At 39.9% G+C, this 22,568-nt stretch overlaps 1 protein-coding gene across 2 annotated transcripts in view; it reads right to left on the minus strand.

Annotated features, from left to right (window-relative positions):
• The window catches only part of BAZ1A (bromodomain adjacent to zinc finger domain 1A), a 61,572-nt gene extending 39,258 nt beyond the window's left edge, over window positions 1–22,314 (minus strand). Inside the window, exons 1-4 of one of the 2 annotated variants that reach the window (XM_061997891.1) lie at window positions 22,101–22,314; window positions 21,255–21,404; window positions 13,846–14,124; window positions 4,167–4,310 (exon numbers count right to left, since the gene is read on the minus strand). In XM_061997891.1, coding sequence (XP_061853875.1) covers window positions 4,167–4,310; window positions 13,846–14,124; window positions 21,255–21,367 — 536 coding nt within the window. In that variant the 5' untranslated portion in view covers window positions 21,368–21,404; window positions 22,101–22,314. The remainder of the gene's footprint in view (window positions 1–4,166; window positions 4,311–13,845; window positions 14,125–21,254; window positions 21,405–22,100) is intronic. The other variant, XM_061997890.1, reaches the window with a different exon arrangement.
• Between the last annotated feature and the right edge of the window lie 254 nt (window positions 22,315–22,568).

Consider the following 22,568-nt stretch of genomic DNA (forward strand, 5'->3'; position numbering starts at 1 on the left):
AAGTCTCCAACTGAGTCACTCAGACTAACTTCAAACTCCACACAAAAAAACCCAAACCCTTCTTAGCAAAACAGAGATAAATTGTATAAACAAAGTAATTCAGTATATCCACTAGCAAGATTTTACCATCTCTGACTCTAATTTTAAGTTTGTTAAAAAAGGTTCTGTAATTTTGTCATATTGTGACTTGGTCTCCCATGATAATCTGCAGTCTCAAGATAGAAAGGCCCAACTAATGAAGGCTGTCGCTAGGAACTTCTGGAGAATATCAAATACAAACTGGTTCCCTGACCAATATACCATCACCAACACCTTTGTGTTTCCAGTCCTTTAGTCTTTCAGGCTGATGAAGGACTCCAACAGACATTGTGCAGATATAAGATAAAAGGCATCAGAGTGCCAATGTTATATCAAAAATATATTAACTTATTTATACATTTTGAATAGAGTCTCAGCTCCAATACTGTCTGTAATTGAAAGCAGAGTCCAAAGAATATAAAATTGGTAACTCTTGGATCATTAAACTTTACTTTTTAGTTTGAGTAAATCCTTCTCTCACCTTCAGTGCATTATTTTTAATAGCCCCAATAGAATCTTGAAACACATTGATGGGTTTTTTCTGCTTAGTTTAAGAGTTTCTAAAGATTACCCTAAGAAGTTAAATCCAACTTTCAGGTAAAAATTTTGCTTAGAGCAGAAGAGGAAGACAATGATAATTCAGTACCTGTAGAAAGCTATAAAGGTTATCAAGTTGCTTTATTATAAAAGTCACATTATTATGTTATTTTATATTATGAGAGTTGGCAAAGGTTAGATCCGTTTTGCAGTAGAGATTCTCTACAGCACACCTTCACAAGACATCCCTGAGAGACCACCAGATCCAGAGGAAATAACACAGAATACCTTGTAACTCAGCAGGTGAAAACTAGAACTGACTCACTAATATCACACTAGTTTCAACTGCACTCAAATAAACATGACTAGCACCTGTCAGTCTTGTACTTTTTTGAATGAGGTTATTCTGAACCACTGACAAGTATTAATCTCTTCAGTCCTTCAATTACTTTAACACAGTGACCACATGACTATCTATACTATCTGGTTTGAGTCTTGGCACAAGAGCATTTTGCTGGATATAAATTTTTGCTTACAGTCCTGCTATATATTATATTCAGACAACATGGTCTAAAGGTAGCTTTACCATGAAACTTCTGAGTTGTCCTTCTGACTTACCTCGTCCAGGACATGACTATCTATACTTTCTGGACTGAGTCTAGGGACAAGTGAATTTTGCAACAAAATGCTGACTCTGAACCTTTCAATGAATATTTTAAGCTGTCTTTGATTCAGTACTTTGATCTTTCCTTACAATATAAAGTGGACTAAGACCAATTACCATTACTATTAGATTAAGAGGATAAAGAGATGTGAGAGGAAGAAATGAAAGAGGAAAGGTAAGAATTAAAGATTTAAAGAATTATAAGAATTTAATTCCTTCAAAGAATTAAAGATTTGTTCTACTGAAAACATTGTATAGGTTTAATGACAAGCTATGACTGTACTTTTTGACATACCTTCTTCATAATTTCTTCTCCCAATAGAGGCAAAGAAATAGGTTGAATAAAAAATCTAGATGGTAAGGTTCCTCTGGCATTATTTCCAAAAACTTTACCTCTGCTTTCATCTCAAAATTTGCAGAAACAATTAACCCTTCCCCAAAGTAAAGATGATACCTCAAATTGAATAGGCACAAACTAGCTAGCAAGTCAAGAAGATTTTTTCTTCTATTATTTTTTACGTGGTTGATGCTTCACATCACTGGCAGAAGGAATGACATGAATTATGTTGCAGCTAGTACTGCATGTATTTTGCAGTACAAGTCCCTCAATCTCCAGTCTGTTGCTGAGTGCCACAGCAAATGGAAGAGTTCAATCTTATACCTAAGTCAGTAGTTTAAGGTATGAATACTTCTGTTCTATGATGACCACTATTCTGTGGTACCAGAGGGTCCCAGGGCATAGTATCAATGGTTTAAGATCTCAGAAGACTGCTACCTTTTGTTCTATATTTAAGACCTTACAAGGCAGTATATTTTTCTGAGGTAGTGCAGGAGCAAGAGCACACTAGCCTCTTTCTCTGTGTAAAACCTCAAATTCTACTGCAGAACACAATAAAAAAAGGTCATCAGGAACACTTGCACAGAACACGTGGCTATTTCTGCCCCACACTGACAGGAACAGGGTCAGTGAAAGGTTGAGATCTCTAATGACATCTATTTTCAGTTAAGATTCTCTAGCCTTACAGATTCTTTAGGAAAAATATTTGCAGATGGCCCATCAATCTGTACTGTGCTCCCCTCCCCCTCTCTCATAAACATACCAAGCATCTGCTGTACTATTGTTTAACGGTACTGCAGCTTTGCATGTAGGATGGGTCTTAAAATCTGGAGGTTTGTGTGCAGAGGCAGAACCATGTTTCTGGACATATCAACTTGATATGGGTCCCAAGGCAAACAGCATCCGTGTTCTCCACATTCAACTTTCTTCATAAACAGTAAATGTAGGCCCTAAAGGATCAGGGCTTCAAAGTAATGTTATTCAGTTCACTGGGATTTCTTATTGTTATAAGTAGGGGCATAAAGAATCTTAGGTGCCAATATACAAAAATTGACAACAATAGTCTACTTTCAGATAGGTTTTACAGGTACAGCAAATAATACTTTCCAAGTTTGCATACACATATCTATAAACTATTTGAAGTGTAAGTATACTCTTGCATTTGCTATAAAAAGAATAACTTAAAACTTCCAGTAAGCATATTAAAGCCATGAGAGGTGTTCAATTTAAGCTTGTAGCATAAGTGTTAGTTAAGGTGTGCCATAGAACAGCACTTCAAAAACTTGAATACTCTCACAAGATCTCTTTTTCAAAGATAATTTCGTTTCTCTCCCTTCTCTGCATTGTCGAAGTAAACAGCCAGCTGGGAAGAACCACAGACTGACTGGGAATGTAAGACTCGATCTTACTAGCAGCTCTGCATGCACAGAAGTGACAGCAACATAAAGGGATCAGTCCCACATTTAGCTCTGTGCACGCTTGTGTAATTCCAAGAATAATCTCCTTTCAAATGCCATATGTCTTGTGGAACACAGAAAATGCATTTATTTTCTCAAAGATGCAGGATTGCTTCATTAAGAACTTGGACACTGCCTTCTAGAGACAGCTGAGAATTTTAAAAATTATTTATTCCATGTTATTTTCTTAGCCAAGTGGGGAGCTCCACCCTAGTTATTCAAGGCATGTCAAGACATGAAAGTTCTCATGGAGTAATTAATGAGAACAACCTCTGCAAACATGTGGCATCCCAAAGTCAGTAATAGCTCATGGAAAGCCTTTATGTCGCTACAAACAAGACCTGATCCCTCTTCTTTAGTTAACATCGTGAAACACAGAAATCTTTATTATCATTATACTGCTAAGATAAGCTGCATATATAAACTATTACTGGCCAGTAAAGGTATATTCCAAATAAAACACCGCAATTATAGATAAGAAGCTCTCTTATTCAATGCTATTAATCTAATCCAGCCTATAGGCAGGTCCTTAAGACAAGACATGCACATGTTTCACTGCACCCAAAATCATAATCAAATCCATTAAATACTATGGTATATATTTAACTGAACATGGGCACAATGAAGAAAGCTCTGTACATTTTCATATTCTGGACACAAACATATTAACTCTCTGGAAAGCCTTTTCAGAGTGTTCCAGTAGGAGCATCTTCTGTTATAATAAGGCAATCACAACTGTGAGCCCTACAATAGAAGTGAAGTTATACATCATACTAAGCAGCATCAAACTACAAGTGCAGAACATGACTGCATTTTCCACCTTATAGCAGCACAGGTTCTGCAGCACAGAGAGGACAGGTGACAGGCATACACGGCTCTTCCATCATCTCTCATCAGAAACACTGTCATTCCAAATAGATTAACAACGGTTATTCTTGTAGATACTCCTTTCCTCCTAAGGCACAGTTCTTCAGTGCATTACACATAACATAATTGGCGCCTGTGAATATTCAGCTTGTCACGTTCAGCCGATTCAACTCTCATGATCCATGCAGATCAAGTAAATGCTTTATACTGTAAAAGTATAATTTACCCATTTTGTGCAGAGCTATTGTGCGTCTCTGAGTCATCACTGTCGCTGATGATAATTGTGTCTCCATCAGTACTGCTGGTGTGGCCGTTGGCCATTCCATTGTGATGGGATGGAGCTATGACTTCCAGAATCTTGCACTGCAACCTGAAATAACACATAGACATTTATTACGACCAAAATCACTAGTGCAAGGAGTCTAAAGCTGTAGTAGGTGTTATTTTAGGAATACACTTATGACTAAACATTGTATTGTCTACCAATAAGTAAGTATCTAAGAGCCTTGCACTGAAATACTTGGTAAAATATTAATTCCAGTTGTCCCTTAAGTAAACTAAAAAGTTAACTTCATGTATTACTTTAAAACTAGACACCAAACCTTTTACATTTATTTTGATATCAGTCTAAGAAAAGCAAAAGATTTTCAGATCCTAAAGTATTTTTCCTTGTAAGAGATCATCTTTCACTGCTGTTGATGACCTAAATAAACAAGGCTGAAATGATCATTATGCATCTAATCTTAATAATGGCCCATTTATCTGCTGACACATATTAAAGCTCCATCTGGCATGCACACAATTGACAAAACAAGTTTATCCCTTTGCGATCTTGAATGCTGGTTATAAAAGGCAGAATTAACAACATATTAAAAAGTATAATTAATTGACAGTTCATGCTGGGTAACTGTATTATAGCTGATTCTTAAGCAGTAACTTTCATCCCTTTCAATGGTCCTTATTTTTAAAACTAATTTCTTAAAGCCTTGCCTGTTTCATGAACATTAACTACTGCAGTTAAAGGATGCTGTCACGTACTACCATTAAAAGCTCAGGTAAGGCAAGAAAGAACAATCAATAATTCTCTTCTCTGGTTACTAAGCAATATCACTTGAAATTAATAAACTGGAGAATACATCAAGAACAGAGCTTGAATTAGTGTGTCATCATGCTCAAGTTAAAAACAAATTAACAAAAAACTCCCATCATATCTATGACAGACAAATTCTAAGTGTTCTTCTATCTGAACTGAACATTGACAAAAAGGAAAGAGTGTCAAAATATTTCTTAAACACCTCTTCCTGCAAGCAGACAGTATTCTCCAAAATCTGTACATATTGAGGAGGGGGAAAAAAAAAAAAAAAAGAGGAGGCAGAGGGAGAAAAGTTGAAAACATTAAAACATTCTAGGTCATCTTTACTTATAAGTTTAACTCAAACCAGTAACACAGTTAGTGCCTGTAGCTGCCCTCCTCAAGCATCTTTTCAACAAGGAGAGCACTCCAGGATGCTCCAACGAGATATGTTATTTAAAAAAAAAATAAAACAATTTTTTCAAATCCCACTATTAACATCCTTGTATATTCCAAAGACAAGAGTGACAAATGCTTAATTGTCCACAGGGACACCAGAGCTGCCTGCATGCAGAGGCAGTCTGAGTTGGCTGGCCTCTCTGACCACAGGCATGCTGCCACTCCAATGCAGCCCTGTCTCCCAAGCTGGCTGGTCTGGGCCTGGAAGACATATTTTCCTGGTGAGTGAAGCCCAAACTAATTAACCGTGCACATCCAAATAGACTCTGTGTAAAGAACCAAGAGCCCTCAAGTAGGTAACGGGGACAAAGCCTAGTATCTGTTCCCAAAATGAGTCCAAAGTCCAATGAGGCTTATTAAAGTCTGGCCCAGCACCAGACTCCATCTGAGTCTGAAGAGAAAAGTCTGTCATTACAGGATCTTGGGTTTCCAATCTTCAGAACATCACAGAACATCACAAGCTGCCCTTTGTACTAAATAATAAGAGCTGACTGTATGGCAGCATGTGTATCATTACATGGGTATTTTAAACCCACCTGCTCAAAAAAGACTTCTTAAAATAATTGGTTTTATTTCAGACCTAATTCCTAGAGAGTTCAATTAAAAAAACAAGTTTAATTTAATTTCCAATGGGAAATAATCAAAAGCAGTCATTAGCTTACTATTTGAGGCCCACTAGAGGGAGCACATAGACACTCAGTTTGCAATCAAGGTGACACCCACGGGAAAGGCACATCACAACCTACAACACCCAATGCCATGGAAGGACAAAGAGGCTGACACGCATACACACACACATACAAATCAGTCCTGAACAAAAAGACCTGTGTATTTAGTCACTGAGTATTTTACCAACACTTAATTTCCATGGTTAACCATTGGACAGCCCTGTAATTTACACGGTTCATATCTCTTATCATATAAGACTGAAATTATATATTCCATACACTTGATTCAATAAGTAGTAAACTCCTCAATACAGTCATTTTGGGTTTATTTTTCCTTTTTATTATTAAACAGGGAGAATGATTAATGGAATAACCTGTCTCAGAAAGCAAGTTATGCTCTATCCTTTGTGCCTTCATTGAAATCATTACCAGAGATCTTTGGGGAAGAAATCAAGTAAAACACCCATTACCTGGGTCAATGAAAGCATAATCCAATTACATGTAATATTCACTGATATATGAGAGAGTAAAGAAAATTAAATTAAAGAAAACCATTCCTTCTGGCATTAAAGAAATAATAATCTATGAACAAAACTTTTTTTTTAGCCTTGGACAGTCAAGTCATGGCTACAAGCAGCTAATGCACTGGGCTAAGAGGCAAAGACACTCTGCCTCTAGTGCAAATGGAGGTCTGCTCTTTTAAACAACCTAATCATTACTTGAGTTCACTTATTCTAACTCTTATAGTATAAAGCACATAAAACAGAAGAGCTGAACGCTGAAGATACTCAATTGAAGCCTACTTCTTGAAATACTTTCTTAAAAGGATGCTTTAAGATCTTTACCGAGCTTATGCCAGAGTCAAACCATGTTCACTCACTAATTCCCATAAAAAAGAACAGACGGCACCTCAATCTAAAAGGACAGTAGCATTAAAATAAATCAATATGTATCCTAATATTCCCCTCAGTCAGGAAGCACTTTCTTCAAATAACAATAAATCTTGGGAAAAAGCTTACAGCCACACTAAGGGAATGGCAAAGGTATTCAGAAAAGGGTTGGGTAAATCAAGACTAGAGCTATGATGAACTTTTACACAACAGTCCCAGCAACTCTAGCTCAGATACTGAAAGCCAAAAGCTAGAACTGTAAACCTGCAAGAAAGGATTACCCTATACTCTTAACTTTTCAATACCACAGGCTGGTATCAACAACAGGGTACAGGATCCTCTGACTTATCTCAAGATGGTCTTTATCCTCACAGCTTTATTTTGTACTACACTCAGAAGCAAAGCTCTTCGAAGTCTCTTATGCCCATCTCTGATCAGATGTCAAACAAATTTAACCCCACAATTATCACCACTTCCATTGAACTCAGAGGAGTTCTTCCCAAACGCTGAGTAGGCTTTTACATACAACAAAGGCTGGAGTTACATGCTATGAGAGACCACTTCTCACTGTCCTTCAGCTGAGTGTTCTGCCAAACAGCTTTTGATCTGGCTGGCACTCACTACTGTGATATAAATAAGTCTAGCACTCTGCTATGTCCTTCTTTCAGTCAAAAAACAAGATCCCTTAAGGCCCAGGTGAATTACAAACATGTCTCTGTATGCTTTACAATAAGCTGACAAAAAATCCCATCCCTTAAATGCAGAAGGCTGTTTCAAGTGAGGAGATAAGGAAATACTGTAATACTTTGAGGTCAGCTTTTAACATAAAGAAAACAATGGTCAACAAGTCTGCAGCAAAAGGAAATTCACTTTTTAAAACGGACACCCAAAGGAAAACAAAGTTTTTCAAATGTAAAAACTCAAAATGCACATATTTTCTAATAGTATGCAAAGTTAGCTGAATACAGAAAACCCCAAGAGTCAGCAATTCAAGAAGCTACAGCAGCAAGTACCAAAAGCCTATAACCTCATTCTATTTTTTCAGCTTTTAGTAAGTTTTTCAGTAGCAAAAGTAAGTTTTTAAGTCGTTTCAGATAAGTGCAGTAACTCATACCCTTGTCCTGAGTTCAGACACATTTGAAAATACTTAGATAAAAGTGAGACAAGAACTGAAAGAGTGACACCTTTTAGTAAGCTAATTGGTACAGTTCAATGCACACACAAAACAAGAGCACACACGGAGATAAGTTTTATGCACATAATGGCTTCCTGAAGTACAGTAAGAGATGCTCTTTTCAACTTTTAGCATCTTCATATGTCTGTCAAGTTATAGGGAAGATTGTACGCTTCAAATAAACCAGCAGTAAGTCTGTTTTTGCTTAGGATAAGAGAATCCTACATATACAGTAGCTGCCTCAGCTTTCTCCTGTGGAATTAAGACAGCACTAGCACGAACACCAGTATATGCGTCATTTTGCCTGCACAACTTTCCATTCATAGTATTGTAGTGACTAAAAAAAGACCAAAATAATAAACAATCCAAACCCTATACCTTAAATTTAGGGTTATAATAGTAGACAGCATGCACAGAAACGAGATCTAGCAGAAACTGGCAGTGACCAAAACTAGCTGCAACAGCTGTTTGACAATCTATAAGGAAGAAGTCGCAGGTTCTCTCCCAGAAAGCATCATCTCATAGCTTCCATTACTCAAATACAAATATATTTATTAGTCAACAAGTACAAATGTATTTATATCCCAAAGGACTTAAGGGTAGCAGAAAGTGAATTCCTTAAACGTGATTCTTCCAGGCCAGGAGTTGACTGACCCTTAAAACAGCAATGCTGGAAGAATGCAAACTGTACTTGCTCTATGAATAGGTAAGCTGCTCTCCAGTACTGTCAGGTATGATGCACTAACTTAGCTACTAGAACTGCAAATCCTTTAATTGGTCTAATGCCGTGGTTAATCCACTATGAGCACTCCTGAAGCACTGGGACAACAGCCAAACAATTGACCAGTTAAAAAAAGAAGTTTCACTTGCAGACAAGGTTGCTTCATGATTATCTGTATTTCCTACAGCCTGGCAATGGTCAACATCAGATCATTCATAGCACAGAAAGAATGTTAACCTACACTTACATATCATCAGATGCAACACTCTTCCTAACAGCAAACTTTATCTACTACTTCTGTAAACGGGTTCTTTTTTAAAACACTATGTTCTCTTAAAGCATTCTGCTGTTGCCTATGCACAGACATTAGGCAAGTATTCTTTTGCAGTGGTGTCATCTAGTGGTCATATTCAACAAAAAAGACATTCCTTTTTTGCCTCCATCATATTCTGTATGATTTTTTCCTTCTTATATATTACCTTTAAGAAATCTATTTTAGTCTGCAGGTGGCTGTCTTTTTAATTAACTTCCACACTAATTGTTGGACAACAACTGGTCATCCCGCACCCTCTGTGGGGAAGGGGAAGCATTGCCACATAAGCTATTTTTATGGGCGGGGGAGGAAGAACCTAAGAGCCACTAGAGTTGTCCAACCCAAAACCTCACTGCTCAAGTTAGACTGCAAGCTTATAGAACAATTAACTACCACACTGCTCACTTGCATACCTTAATAAAAGACAGACATTATTTCTTGTGATAGCATCCAGTCTTAAACACTGATGATGCATCACAACTGGTTGTTTACACATGCTTTAAATATATTATTTCCTCAGGTAAGTTAAAATAATAGTAAAAAAAATTAGCAGTCCTGACCTCAAGGAGAAAGGAACAGGTCTTATAGCTAAGGGAGTTACACAGTTGTAAGTTTTATTTGGTTGGTCTGAAGCATTCATTGAGGTTATTTCAGGTAGGTCTTCCACTTCACATAGCTCCAACTTTCAAGTAACTGACTTCAAATGCAAAGATGTAGAAAAACAATTTCACAAGTTTTAAGCACCAGTAATACAACACAGTACTAAGACAGCAAAATAAATGGATTAGGTGACTGCAAGAGATGCCACTCCTTGTGGAAAACGAAAAAGTCAACTAGTGTTGTATGGGTCTTATACCTGCTCTTCAGAACTGAAAGTTTAAGAAGCGATTCCAGGGACGTGGTCTACATTTTTCCTCTCCTTCAATAAAGTGTGAGCTGAAACATTATCTGCTTATTTTATGTTTTAATATTAAATATTGCTCTAGTTTTCCCCCCTAACCAAATGGCAAAAAATTTCCATGCCTTTTTGTATAAATTACTTTACATAAACAGCAATTTGACATTCTAAACAACAGTACTTGTAGTGTCAGCTGTTTCCAACTCCTTGGCAATTCAGACAAACTTAAATTTAATTTGAGATTAAGCTTTCTGTCTGTATTATGTGATGGTTTCTGACTAATGTTTCAAATCATAATTTTGTCATTTTATCAAGGCAGTACTAGGAAAATGTTGTTAGACAACTCCTGTGGTTCCTTAACCGAGAATCCAAGTACCTCATGTTTTAAAGTGCATTTTGAAGAAAAGTCAGTCCCTAGTTTGGCCAGAAAGGCTAGACACATACAAATTGAACTATTTTTAATCAATACATCATCTGTAAGACCTAAAGACCATGCCGATTTATCTACTTGTTGTCTCCACTAGATTACCAAATTACATGCATTATTTTCAAAGGTTGTCTGAATAAGCTACATCACAGGACTGGGGGGCTTTCTCTGTAGTTTCTTTCTGGTTGAAAAGGGCTGTTAAGACACCAGAAATAGTCTGTCTTCCTCTTGTTTTGGTCCCTCCTCAAGTCTCTGAATTCCTCCTACCAGACCTTAGCAATAAGGCTAAGCAGACAAATTCAAAACTCAGTAGCACAACAAATGGCTAGAAATCAGAAAAGTCTAGAATGTAAGATCAGAAAAAGCAATGGGGCACCAGATTCTGCAACAAGTGGAACACATGAGTTGGATACAAGAACCACCAGTCTCAAAAAAAATATTCTGCCTAGCCCCTCACAAAGCACTTATCCTCTTAACACCTTCTATCCAACTACTTCACATGCTCAAGATAAAAACATTTGCATTAAGCCAAAATGTTAACTCTTCCAGTGTTTGGGTTCCTTCCCATTCACTTTGTTCAAAATCTAGAAAGCTGCATCAAAGCAATTTATACTACAAGAATATTACATGTGGAAAGTTAGGAGCTACAGAAGAGCAATACTCAAAATGCCTGAGCAACCCCTGGTTACACATGCATTGTGTTGTTGGCTTTGCATTAAATGATGCATGGTGCTCAGGTAACAACCGATCCTGCTGACATTACACATGCAAAAAGCTTCATTTTTTCATGATCTCTAAAATAATGTTGTTCTCACAGAATGCTATTATACTATAAATGGACTGTGACCATTTCTGCTAGAAAAGATCACGAAAAACCTCTGTTCAACAGCCATGTTATTTACAAGTAACATGAGTTGCTATACTTAATCCCCAATGTAGTACTTCAAAATATAGGTCAAAGTCAACTGTTAATCGGGCAGAAGAATAACTATGCCTCACCTCCTCCCACTTTGTATTCCTTAATTATGTATCTCTAAGCACAAAAATCCATCTGCATTACCGTGTTATTTGCACTGTTTCCTGGATTTAGCATTAAAGGTCTGAGTTGTGTAGAAAATCAGTGGTATGCAATCAGCTAAGGTGAATTTTTCATAGTTCATTTTACCAAACAAAATTATGCTTTTGTAGTTTTAACACAGACAATCACTAGCTGATTAATTTTCAACAAAAATATTTATCTGAATCTTAGATATTTTTAATGATATGTAGGTCACCTCAAAGGCTTAAGACATTGCACTTATATCCTATTAATATATTGATCTGTGAAAGTGAAACAAACACATAATTGTTAGATATGTATCTCAACACAATTTCGAATAGACACAAAGACTGAATTAGATGCAGGTTAAAAAATGATAGCACTACCTTCATGAGACAGAATCATGTCATGAATTTCTCTGAACATAATATAGCTTACATTTTGTTAGGGAAAACATAAACTAGTTTATGATAGTCTAAAAAGAAGAGTGAAAAATATTCTTAATTTGAAAAGATGGAGAATAAGAGACTTGTATTTATTGCATATAAGCCAACTTTCTGTTTAAGCTTTGAAAAGCTCAGATGCATACGGGTAAATATTTTAGCAGAGAACTTTGAAAAGTGAAACAGAAGAGTCATTTTTTGGGGGGAAAAAAAGTCTGTTCTTCCAAAGCATTTTTTACTACTAGTTTGGAAACTGACAGTAATAAAAGGTTTAAAACAATGGCTTTTCAATGAGCAAATAAAAACCGACAGCTGAGCTACAATGACAGTTCATAATATTCAGGCTTCTAGATTAAAAAAACACCTTATTCTCAGCGGTAATCTGTGTCCAGTCATTAAGCAAGTGCAAAGATGAAAAAGACAGAAACAAACTTCAGATTTAAGTTTTCTGTACAAAAAGCAGCAGCTCTATCTAAGTTGCTCTTGTCCTGGCTTTGCAGACTGCAACTTCACTGATTGAAAGGAATAGAGTAGAGATGGAAAGCTTTTCTATTAAACCTTACGTCCATACCCACACAAACTTCCTCACAACTTGTCCCTGCAACACATCAACAGATTTTTCCTCCTGGTGTAGTACAAAATTTGCCTCAAGTAAGATCTGGATCAGGCATTAAAAAAAAAACTTGTACAGAATAACTATGTTCTCCAATGACCACTTTAAACCAATCCACTCCTATCACCCAATATACACCAAATTACATGCCAAAACCTCAGGCTGCCCAAGAAAGCCTCATGTACTCTGTAGTGTAAGATGGCACCTTCCTCTTGAAAAATGTCAAACAAAACAACCCCACAAACAAACAAACAAAATCAGACAGCAACAGCTGAATCCACAAAGGTTATAGCACACATTCTGCAGGTATTTCCAAGTTGAGCATGGTTAAGTCTTTCCTATTTTAAACCTCAGTTAAGTGAAACAGCAAACTCATTTAGACAAAATGTTGACCTTTTCTAGTCCTCTCCTAGAAGCCACTTTAAAGAAAGACTAAAGCTACCTACGTGTTGACCAACTTACTTATACTGCAGAGAATATGTACTGATGATATGAGAAACCATCTGAAGTTCAAAATTCTTTCACGTTTAAAATAGTCTAAGACAACATTAAAATGCTTGCAATATATACGTCAGTATAAGAATAAGCATAACACTAACTCCACCTGGGGAAATAAAGTTCATCACATTAAATCCCATTACAAGTATTTGATGACTAATTCTCAATTTCTCTTGAGAAAGCAGTCACAATTTTTGTCACTATCTCAAATGCAAAAATCCAACTTTCATCGATTCTTTTAGCTTTTAATAGTTTGGCCATTCCAAATACCACAAAACACCATGTGATGAATTATACTCTGAATGATTCCTCAAAACTTTCACATGATTTTTAATTCATAGCTTCCCCTAGTTTCTCATTAAATCTCATTCCACAAACCTATCTCTCTCCCACCAAGGGACTGACATTCTTTTGCAAATCCACCATGCAGACCAAAAAAGTGCAGCGTCAAGACCTGAGAGTGCTGTCCTACCTGCACAGCTGCACCTGAGCTAAAGAAAAAGATACAAAGCCCAGAAATACAATGGTACCCATAGGGAGAAGCAGTAATGGTATCACTAGCTTAAGCATCCCATCTCACTTCAGGTATGTTTGATGGATTTTCTTATCCCAATTTTTGGTTTTAAAAAAGTGCACACAAAAACCATCCCCACTAAACAGAAATATGCATTTATTTTTAAATATACTTACCTTGCACCATTATTTCTAGCTACTTCCACTGTTTCACCAACAAAGTATCGATCCTTGACATAAGCAAAGATTTCATCACAGATCTCATGAAGTCGGGAGCGATGGGTAAGAGTGGCCAAGTACAGAATTGGAATGATGAGTGCCTCTGGAAAACTTTGAAGATTATGTCTAGCTTTCTTCTCCGATTCCAGTGCTTCCTGATATGTGAGTCCTGGTTTACCTGTGACAGCACAGCTCCACACAAGACTGTTGCACAGAATGGTGCGTTCAAAAAAATCACTGAAAAGAAAGGCAGAGGGTAGGGGGGGAAAAAATATGGTTGAGTTACAACATTTTCAATTTGCTCATTAATAAAACCAGCAAAGTTCTTTTACCAGTCTAAAATGTAAGGGCAGTTTTACCCATGTACAGGCTGTAAATAATCAAGAGTTATTTAACATTTTTAGCCATAGCAGGTTAAATTGGTATAGTAAAACCAAAGCCTCCTCTCACTACACTAAGAAATCAAGACCTACAAGTGCTGCAAACAAATATTCAAGTGTAAGAAACCTTATGCATAAGAATAATCACACTGAGTTTAATACGTGTCTTATTCTCCTCACATCCCCCACATTTACACAAATATTTGCAAGAGGAGGGTCTAAAACTGTACAAACATAAAACAACCTTATGATCACAGAAACATGTTGAAACTTATTCAAGTTTCAGATTGTGAGTGCCACAGCTCACAAACGAAAAGATGGGAGAGGTAAAAAGTTAACATCAAGTAGTTCTCTAAATAGTTTTTATTCCTTCATTGTTTGCATTGCTCTTAGAAAAAGCATTAAACTATTTTTCCCTACATTCTTCTCCTCCGTTAGCCAGTATCGATTCTCCTTCATCCCTGTATCTCCAATTAATGCTAAAATTTTGTTACTGCTTGCTTACTAGTTATTTTATCAGAATGAAGAAAGATTTCATTAGTCAATATCCATCAGGTTTTGACAGGTATCAGAAAAACGGTCGTTTGTTAAACACTTTCTAGATGAAGTAGATGATGTAGCTATTCACAAAACCATGTTAAAACATCAGACAGTAATGTTTCAATATGTTCCAGTTCACAAAATAGTTTTTATTTGCCTTTCTTAAAAAAATCTTTAAATTAATGGACTAGTATTACTAAGTCTGCAACACAAAATGTGACAAACTGAGTTTTGTTTTGTCTTGCATCAGTGCAACATAATTATTCCAAAGCAGACACACAGTGCTTTCAGAATACTGCATGCTACATGAGCTACCTGTACTGACGTTTCATTCCTTTAAAAATATTTTTTAAAAAAACTATAGAACTGTTCAAATAATTTCTAGTCATGGTGTTAGAGAATTGGACAGTTCACACTTTGAGTCTTTTTCTTGCAGGCTCCCTGCAAACTCAATCTGACAAACAAGCATCAGTTAGACTGATGCAAATGACTGTGTTCAGTGCAGATGGACCATAACATTTTGTAAATGAAAATGGAAATTCCAGATTGAGGACAATGGACAGTCCTAGCTCAGATAATCCTTTCTCTATAAGCATAGGATTCCTCCGAGAGGTGCTTTCAGAAGAACATCAGCTGCAAGAAGGGGAAAAAGACAGAAGAGAAAGAGATATATTATCTGATTAATATTCAAAATTTCAGATTTTTGTATCACCTGAATTTACTTAACGTATTCGAAATACATAGGTCTAATACTCATAAGGAGTAATTTGGGTTTGCTTACTCTAAATGAGAGAATGAGAACAAAGGAGAGAAAAGATGAGAGATTATTCTTCAGTAGATGGAGAATGGATGGCTGTCAGTCATTCTTTGTGCATACGACAGAATAGTCTTTTTTTTTTTGCCGTCAACCTGGTGAATCAGTACAGAATAGTTACTTAAACATTTTGTAGAATAGGCTAAACAAAAATGTGTGCGGTGAGGTTTTTTTGTTTGTTTAATGTGATAGAATACATAAAACATGATCTCTTCAGGTCTCTTCCTGGCCTACATTTCAATACTTCTGCATTAGATTGACAATAATTTTCAGTAGTCTTATGGACTTCAGTGGATAAAGAAATAGGTACCCAAATCTTCAGGCAGCTGTGTGTCTCTACGTATTTTTGTGTCTCAAAGAGGTTCTTTACAATTATCTTTAGTCAGGAAGGAGGAAATCACCCTGTTAAGAAAAAAATGTACCAGAACGCAATTTTCAAAAATTATGAAGGTAAAAGAAAAAAATAAAAAAAAAAAAAGAGGGGAGAGAGCAGAGAGGGAGGGCCTAAGGTTGATGCTTACTGTGTCCCTTTAAGAACCACTGTTATTCTTTGTGAGAGGACACCAGACAGTCATGCTATTTAAAATAGCAGCATTGAACTTACAGTGGGAGAAAAAAAATCCTACCCTAAAAAACCCAAAACCAAAAAACCAACCTAAACAAGCAAATCCTCTGTAAAATTTTTTTAAACCGTGATTATTGTAAATGCAAAATTCTAAGATTATCTGAAACATATTTGAGGAAAACATTTTATCATTTGCACACAAGAGTAGTTTGTGTATCTAGTTTCATTCTCCCTCATTTCCTCTTTTGTTTTGTGTGGATTTTTCCCCCATGAACTTACAAGGAAGAAAAAGAGTGAAAAAAGTTGCATTTGATATCAAAAGCTTTCTTTCTTTTCAGCTAATCATTACCTATGGCTTTGATGTGCTATCTGTGGCTTAGTCTGTTCACAGTTTTATTGCAGTGTTTTAACCATCTCACTTTAACTTGGTTTGAGAGCAAGGAAAAACCAAAATCCCAACAGTACAGCAGTACAGTGTCCCTATTCTGTGGTGCACACCTATTCTGTCCCTATTTCTGTGGTGCACATCAGTTATTGCAAAAAAAGAAAAATTTACCAACTGCTACCAAACCAAGAGAACAGTAGCAGCAGTGGTACCCTTTCTATTCCCTAGAAGAGTAATAATGCACTTGATCATATTCTACCTTCAACTTAAACGCACCACAGCAAGTGCATCTGCTGCTACATCCCATCTGAAGCCCTATCTATGTCTTTATCTAGGGTATTACAGTCTTTGAGGCTTTCTCACTGGTTCAAGATCTCCGTAATGCTTCACAACATGGAAAAGGAAGTTCATATGAAACATGTCCACAAAGCTCACTTGTGTGGTCCCACCTGCCTATGAGAAGTCAAACGGGGCTGCAGTGCCTTGGTGAAGATGTCTGCATCAGCTCAAGTACTCAAGGGGCAGGGACTAAAAATCGAGCTGTCTTCATAGTAAGAGTTAATGCTGTCTTCTCAGATGGATGTCTTTATTCATTTACATCATATAGTTAGCTATATATCCATGCAAGGTGAGGTGAACAGCAAAATTATCAGCAAATTATTATATAGTAGTTCAATACTGCCACCTGGTAAGTATTTGATAGGAGGCACTTCATTAATAGAAGCTAGATATAAATTACTTACAATCTCTGTGCTGACTTCACTTGCAATGGCTATAAAAATCCAGCCTAGAAATGACAGATGCCTTTTGCTTGAACTAACCAAGTATTCCTACTGAGTCCAAGATCTTTTGTATTTCTAGTGTTTCAAGAATATATTCATTTCAAACCATTTACTTTCATTCATTTTCTTAGAACACATTAAAAACAAGTTGAGAGACAGTGTTCTTTTTTAAAGCAGAAGAACTGTACATTACAGAATGCAAAATAGGAGAAAGTCGTGTAAATAAGTGAAATAAGTAAGTGAAATTTAAGAGAGGCAAAGAAAAAAAAACCTATGGAATGGCTAATTTGTAAAAATTGATATTTTTAATCCTGAAGCCCCTATGAGCCTCTAATATATAATCTATTTAGGCTATGGTAGGATGGTAATCATGGAACACCAACTCTGCCATTCCATATTATAAAGGCATTCTTGTAAACTACCTTGTCTCCAGAAGTGGTCAATAATACATATTACAAAATAATGCCTAAAACAATGGAGAATCCTGAAAGATATTTATTCCTTTATATTTAGAGGTTAATTATGCATTAAGGAATATATTTCAAGCTATGAATTTATCTTCAACAAAACAGAAAAAAATCCACCTAATCTAACTAAGGCACTTGTAAAAGCCTTTTGAACAGATCTCTTTTTGACAGTAACCAAGAATTCCACAGGCCAAAGTAAAAAGAAGTTTCAGTAAGTGCTGAAGATGCAAAACTGCCCTTTCCCCATGTTTCAGAATGAGGTATGTTCCTATCCCTGTATCTACACTACTCATTTACTTTTTCAGGCTGTCTTTACAAGTAAGACTTTAATAGATTTCACCCCACATCTGTATCTGCTATTAACTTTCACAGACAAGGTGTCAAAGATGGTGCTAACATCCCATTAGTTTAAAGCATCATCCCATGCATCTTCTGCTCTCCCATACTTGCTTTTCCAGTCACTGCTATGGCTCCAGAAACCCTTATGTTGGTCTGTCCTCACATCGGTCCCTCTAACCAGGAGTACAACGAAGCACTAAGAACATAAGCTCCCCTAGTTCCTGTTACTCCTGATAAATACAATCAAACACTGCCACCTCACTGCACATTCTTTAGAAGGGTTACAAAATTTTGTGATGGTATTTCAGATTAAAAAGGAAATACATTCTTAGCAAGAAAGTCAAGTTACAAAATACTAGTCTTGCCAAATTCTCCTTGTACTAGCATAAGGATTTCTTATACAAAGAAGAGTAATACTAATGTATGATTTGTATTAATCTCTACTGAAGCTGCCATGGGCATGAAAGATGCTTTTCAACATCAAGTTTGTGCTCTGAAAAAACCCACAACCAAAACCAAACCAACCAAACAAAAAAGAAAACTGAATTCTTAACCATTTGTAGCAATTACAAATTAACCATTTGTGTTCTTATGGTTGAGGAAGAGGGTGGCATATGAAATCTATACAGCCCCCTTGATCTAGTCAAGACACCATAATTTTTAATTCTCTCCTCATAAAAGTCAAGTTTCTACTGCACAATAGATTCAGAGAAGCCTGATTTAGACAATGTTTTTCTTTCATGAAATAGCTAATACTTTTTTTTTTTTTAAGTGGGCCCTCCCTATCCCCATTAATTTAGCTGTCCTTGATTAGGCAAAGAAATGGGAAAGATTGTTTTCAGAAGACATCAGCTATTTGAAGCATCACTTTGCAATCAGCAGAGACAAGGATCTGCATCTTTACAATCTGCTGAAAGATGACCCTGTGTTCTCCAGTAGCTTATGTCACAAACCCCTAACAATGTAAATTTACTCATCTGTGCCAAGACACATTGCTAAATAAAAAACACTAAGCTTTTCGATCCAAAGCACCAATTTTACCTAACCTAACAAAAAAGGCCAGAAATTAATTTTAAAAAACACAAAATAAAAAAAAAAACACAAAAAAAACCCTCTACACATACACACACAAAAAACTCCAAGAATAGCAGTTTTCTGCAGTTTTCCCAAATACCATACTCCAAGCCCTGACCTCTTAGCTAACCACCAGATGACATTTCTAGGGATTGCCTGTGTGAATACAAGTCTAAATTTATCCCCTTATTTGTGAACTTTGGTTAAATACGTAATTTAGTCTTTCATACTTTTTCTTAGTGACAACATGTTTGCAGTGTAAATGAGCGTGTCAGAATACTTAAAATACTCACCAAACTATGAGAGCAGAAAGATGCTTTTAAAGGATACTGTTCATGCTGAATTTTTACGAAAACTACAAGTAGCCAACACGTATTTCAGTGCAGTGTCAACAAACACAAGAGAGTCATCTAATTACGTGATAATAATTGTAACCGGAAAAGTAGCTTTCAAAATATTGGAAGTTGGGGGAGAAGGACTTAATTCCTACATAAATAAAAGGCTGTTAGCTCTTCCCCGTTAGGTTCTTATATGCCCAACAATGAAAACACTACTTAATAAACGTCCACAAAACTTCCAGAGTACATCTTCCAGGAAACTGTAAGGCATTACCCTCCAAAGTTACCCAACTCAACTTCTTCAAAATTTCATTAGGTGAAGTGTATTTGAGTAAGAAAAACAAGTCTAAACACGACACGATTTAGGTGTGCTCTACTTTCGTATTCTGCAAATGAGAAGTATTTCAGATTTAATCTCATTAGTCTGCACGTCTTTTAAAAAAAAACAAAAAGAGTTTATAGATGCGGGGGCTTTTTTGTAGGCGTGGATGGTGCTGGATCAGACTGCGGGAGAAAACACCTTATCTTTTGAAAATCATCTCGTTAAATACCTTCTGTCCATTGTTCTTACAAGCGATAAAGAGGCAGCAAGTTCGCGACTACCCGTGCAATACGCCTTCAACGGTTAACGACATTTTCACTATTTTTTTTTTTAAACACATGGAGAAGGAAAAAATGTAAAAAGATAGGGGAAAAAAAGAAAAAAAAAAGAAGAGAGAGGGTGACGGAGAGCGGGAGATGAAATTTGAAGAGCAAGAGATCCGCGGGGGACAGCTGTGCCCGCTGGGTTTGAGACCGAGCCTAACGGCTGGCGCTGGCGCTGCCGCTGCGTCCGCGGGACCCGCGCGCCCGCCGGACAGGTGCACGACCCCCGCGCCGCGCTCCCCACTGCGCCTGGGCCGCCGCGGCCCGACAGCCATTTCCAACCGGGTCAGCCGCCGGCTCCCCGCGGAGGCGGGGCGAGCGCGGCCCTGGGCGGCGCGGCGGCTCTGGCACCCCAGCACGGCGGCGGACCGGGAGACGTTAACGGCGCCGGCAGCCGGCCGCAGAGCCGAGCCCGGCCGTGCCCTGCGGGCTCCGCAGGGGCAGCCCCCACCCGACCACCAGCACAACAATGGAACGGCCGGGACCAGCGCCGGGCGAGTGCTCCCGCTGCCCCGCGGCGCCGGCTGAACCCGGGCCCTTCCACGGGGCGGCCTAGCGCCGTCTGCCGCCGACACGCGGCTGCCGGCGGGGGCGGAGGGGAGCGGGGGGAGCCCAGGCCCGGCAGACGCTCGTTACCGCCCGCCGCCTCCCACACGCGTAACTTTCACTTCCCCGGCGGGGGCGACACGGCGAAAAGAGCGGTGCGGGGAACGGGAGGCCAGCGCTGAAAAAGGAGCCGGCTTCTTTACTTCCCCGTCAAGAGAAGAGGCCAAGGGGCACCCCCGCCGAGGAGGAGCAGGGATTCCCCCTGCCCCGGGCGAGAGATCCGCCCTCTCCCACCACCCCCCTCGGGAGGGCACGGGCTCGGCGCCAGCCGCGCCCCCCCTCACGCCCCCCCGGTAGAGCTCCTCGCGGCGCTGCCGGGGAATCCCCTCCCCGCCCGCCCAGGTGTCAGCCGTTCGGGTGTTAAACCGCTCCTCTCCCGCCGTCGGGGGCGGTGGGGGCAGAACGGACATAGAGACGGGGGTTGTCCCTTACTCGTAGTCCCTGAAGATCTCGTTAGTGACCCTGCAGTAGAAAACGCGCTCGTCCGGCCGAAGGTCGGGGGGTGGCTTCTCCCTCACGAAGGGCTTTCGGTGCAGCAGCGGCATCGCCCCGCTCCGTGTTCTCTTCCTTCTCCAGGACCCGCTTTGAGGGGGGAAACCGAAAAAAAAAAATAAAAAAAATGCGGAGGTAGAGAGTTGAGCGAGTGTGGGCAGCGGCGACCCCCGGCCCGGGGAGGAGGGAGCGGGCCCGGCGTGTCCCTCCCCCCGGGGGAGCCGGAGAAGGAGCGGGAGAAAGCGCCGGCGGCGGCGGCCTTTTGTTGTGCCTGACACGCCGTTGCCTGCCTGGGACTGAGCGGAGCGAGCGACGGTTCCTTCCTCCGCCTCCCTCTACCTCACAATGGGGCCATGACGCCGAGCGGCGGGTGGAGGCGGCGCCCCCCGCCCCAGCCGCGCAACGTGCTCGGCTCGGGGATACCCCGGCCAACGCCAACACCGCCGGGCTTTGTCTCCTCCGGCTTACTTGCCCCCGGGTCACCCCCTGCCCCCGCCTCTGACCCACAGTCGCCGGGCCGGACACCAACTTCCACTCCCACTCCCCCTCCGCCTCCTCCTTCCCGCAAAGCAAACACCCAGGAGGGGCAGCGCCGACCACTGGTCTCTCTCCTTCCCCTCTTGCCCGGACGCTGCCTAACCTAACGGGGGTCCGCGCCCTCCCAGTCCCGAGCCGCGCCTCGCCCCGGCCCGGCCGCCGCCGTGGGACAGCGCGGCCGCGGCGCGGGGGCTGCCCGCCTACGGCCTGCCGCAGCTGGGGACCCGGGGTTCCCTCCCCTCTGCCCACCTGGTGCGGCCGCAGGCTGCCCTTGCTGCTCGGCCGGTGCGAAGCGCGGTCCCCCTCGCCGCGTTTCTCCCCTTTCCTCTACCACCCCGGCTCCTGGGAAGTTTTTGATCTACTTCTTCAAGCTCTCAATCAGGAAGAGCTGCGGGGAGGAGCCTTCCCCTGCTCTCCCCTACATCTTTATTGGCCGCTCGGTGCCTTCCAGCGTGTGTCACACAGGAAGACAGCGAGCTACATTATTAATTAATGGCTGAGAGGGCGCATCCTCCATTTTTGAATTGTCAGCCGGAGGTCTCTGGTGCGGGGGGGTGGGCCCAGGCCGGCTGACTGCGCCGGGGAAGGCGGCTCTTTCTGCGCAGCGATGCCGGTCGGGCCGGGCCGGGCTGCGGGCGGTACGGCACGGCACAGGACGGCACGGCGGGGCGGCCGAGCCTGCGGCGTGCGGCGCTGCCCGCCCGCGCCTCCCGCCAC

The sequence above is a fragment of the Colius striatus genome, chromosome 6, assembly GCF_028858725.1.
Source record: "Colius striatus isolate bColStr4 chromosome 6, bColStr4.1.hap1, whole genome shotgun sequence".
NCBI classification, from domain to species: domain Eukaryota; kingdom Metazoa; phylum Chordata; class Aves; order Coliiformes; family Coliidae; genus Colius; species Colius striatus.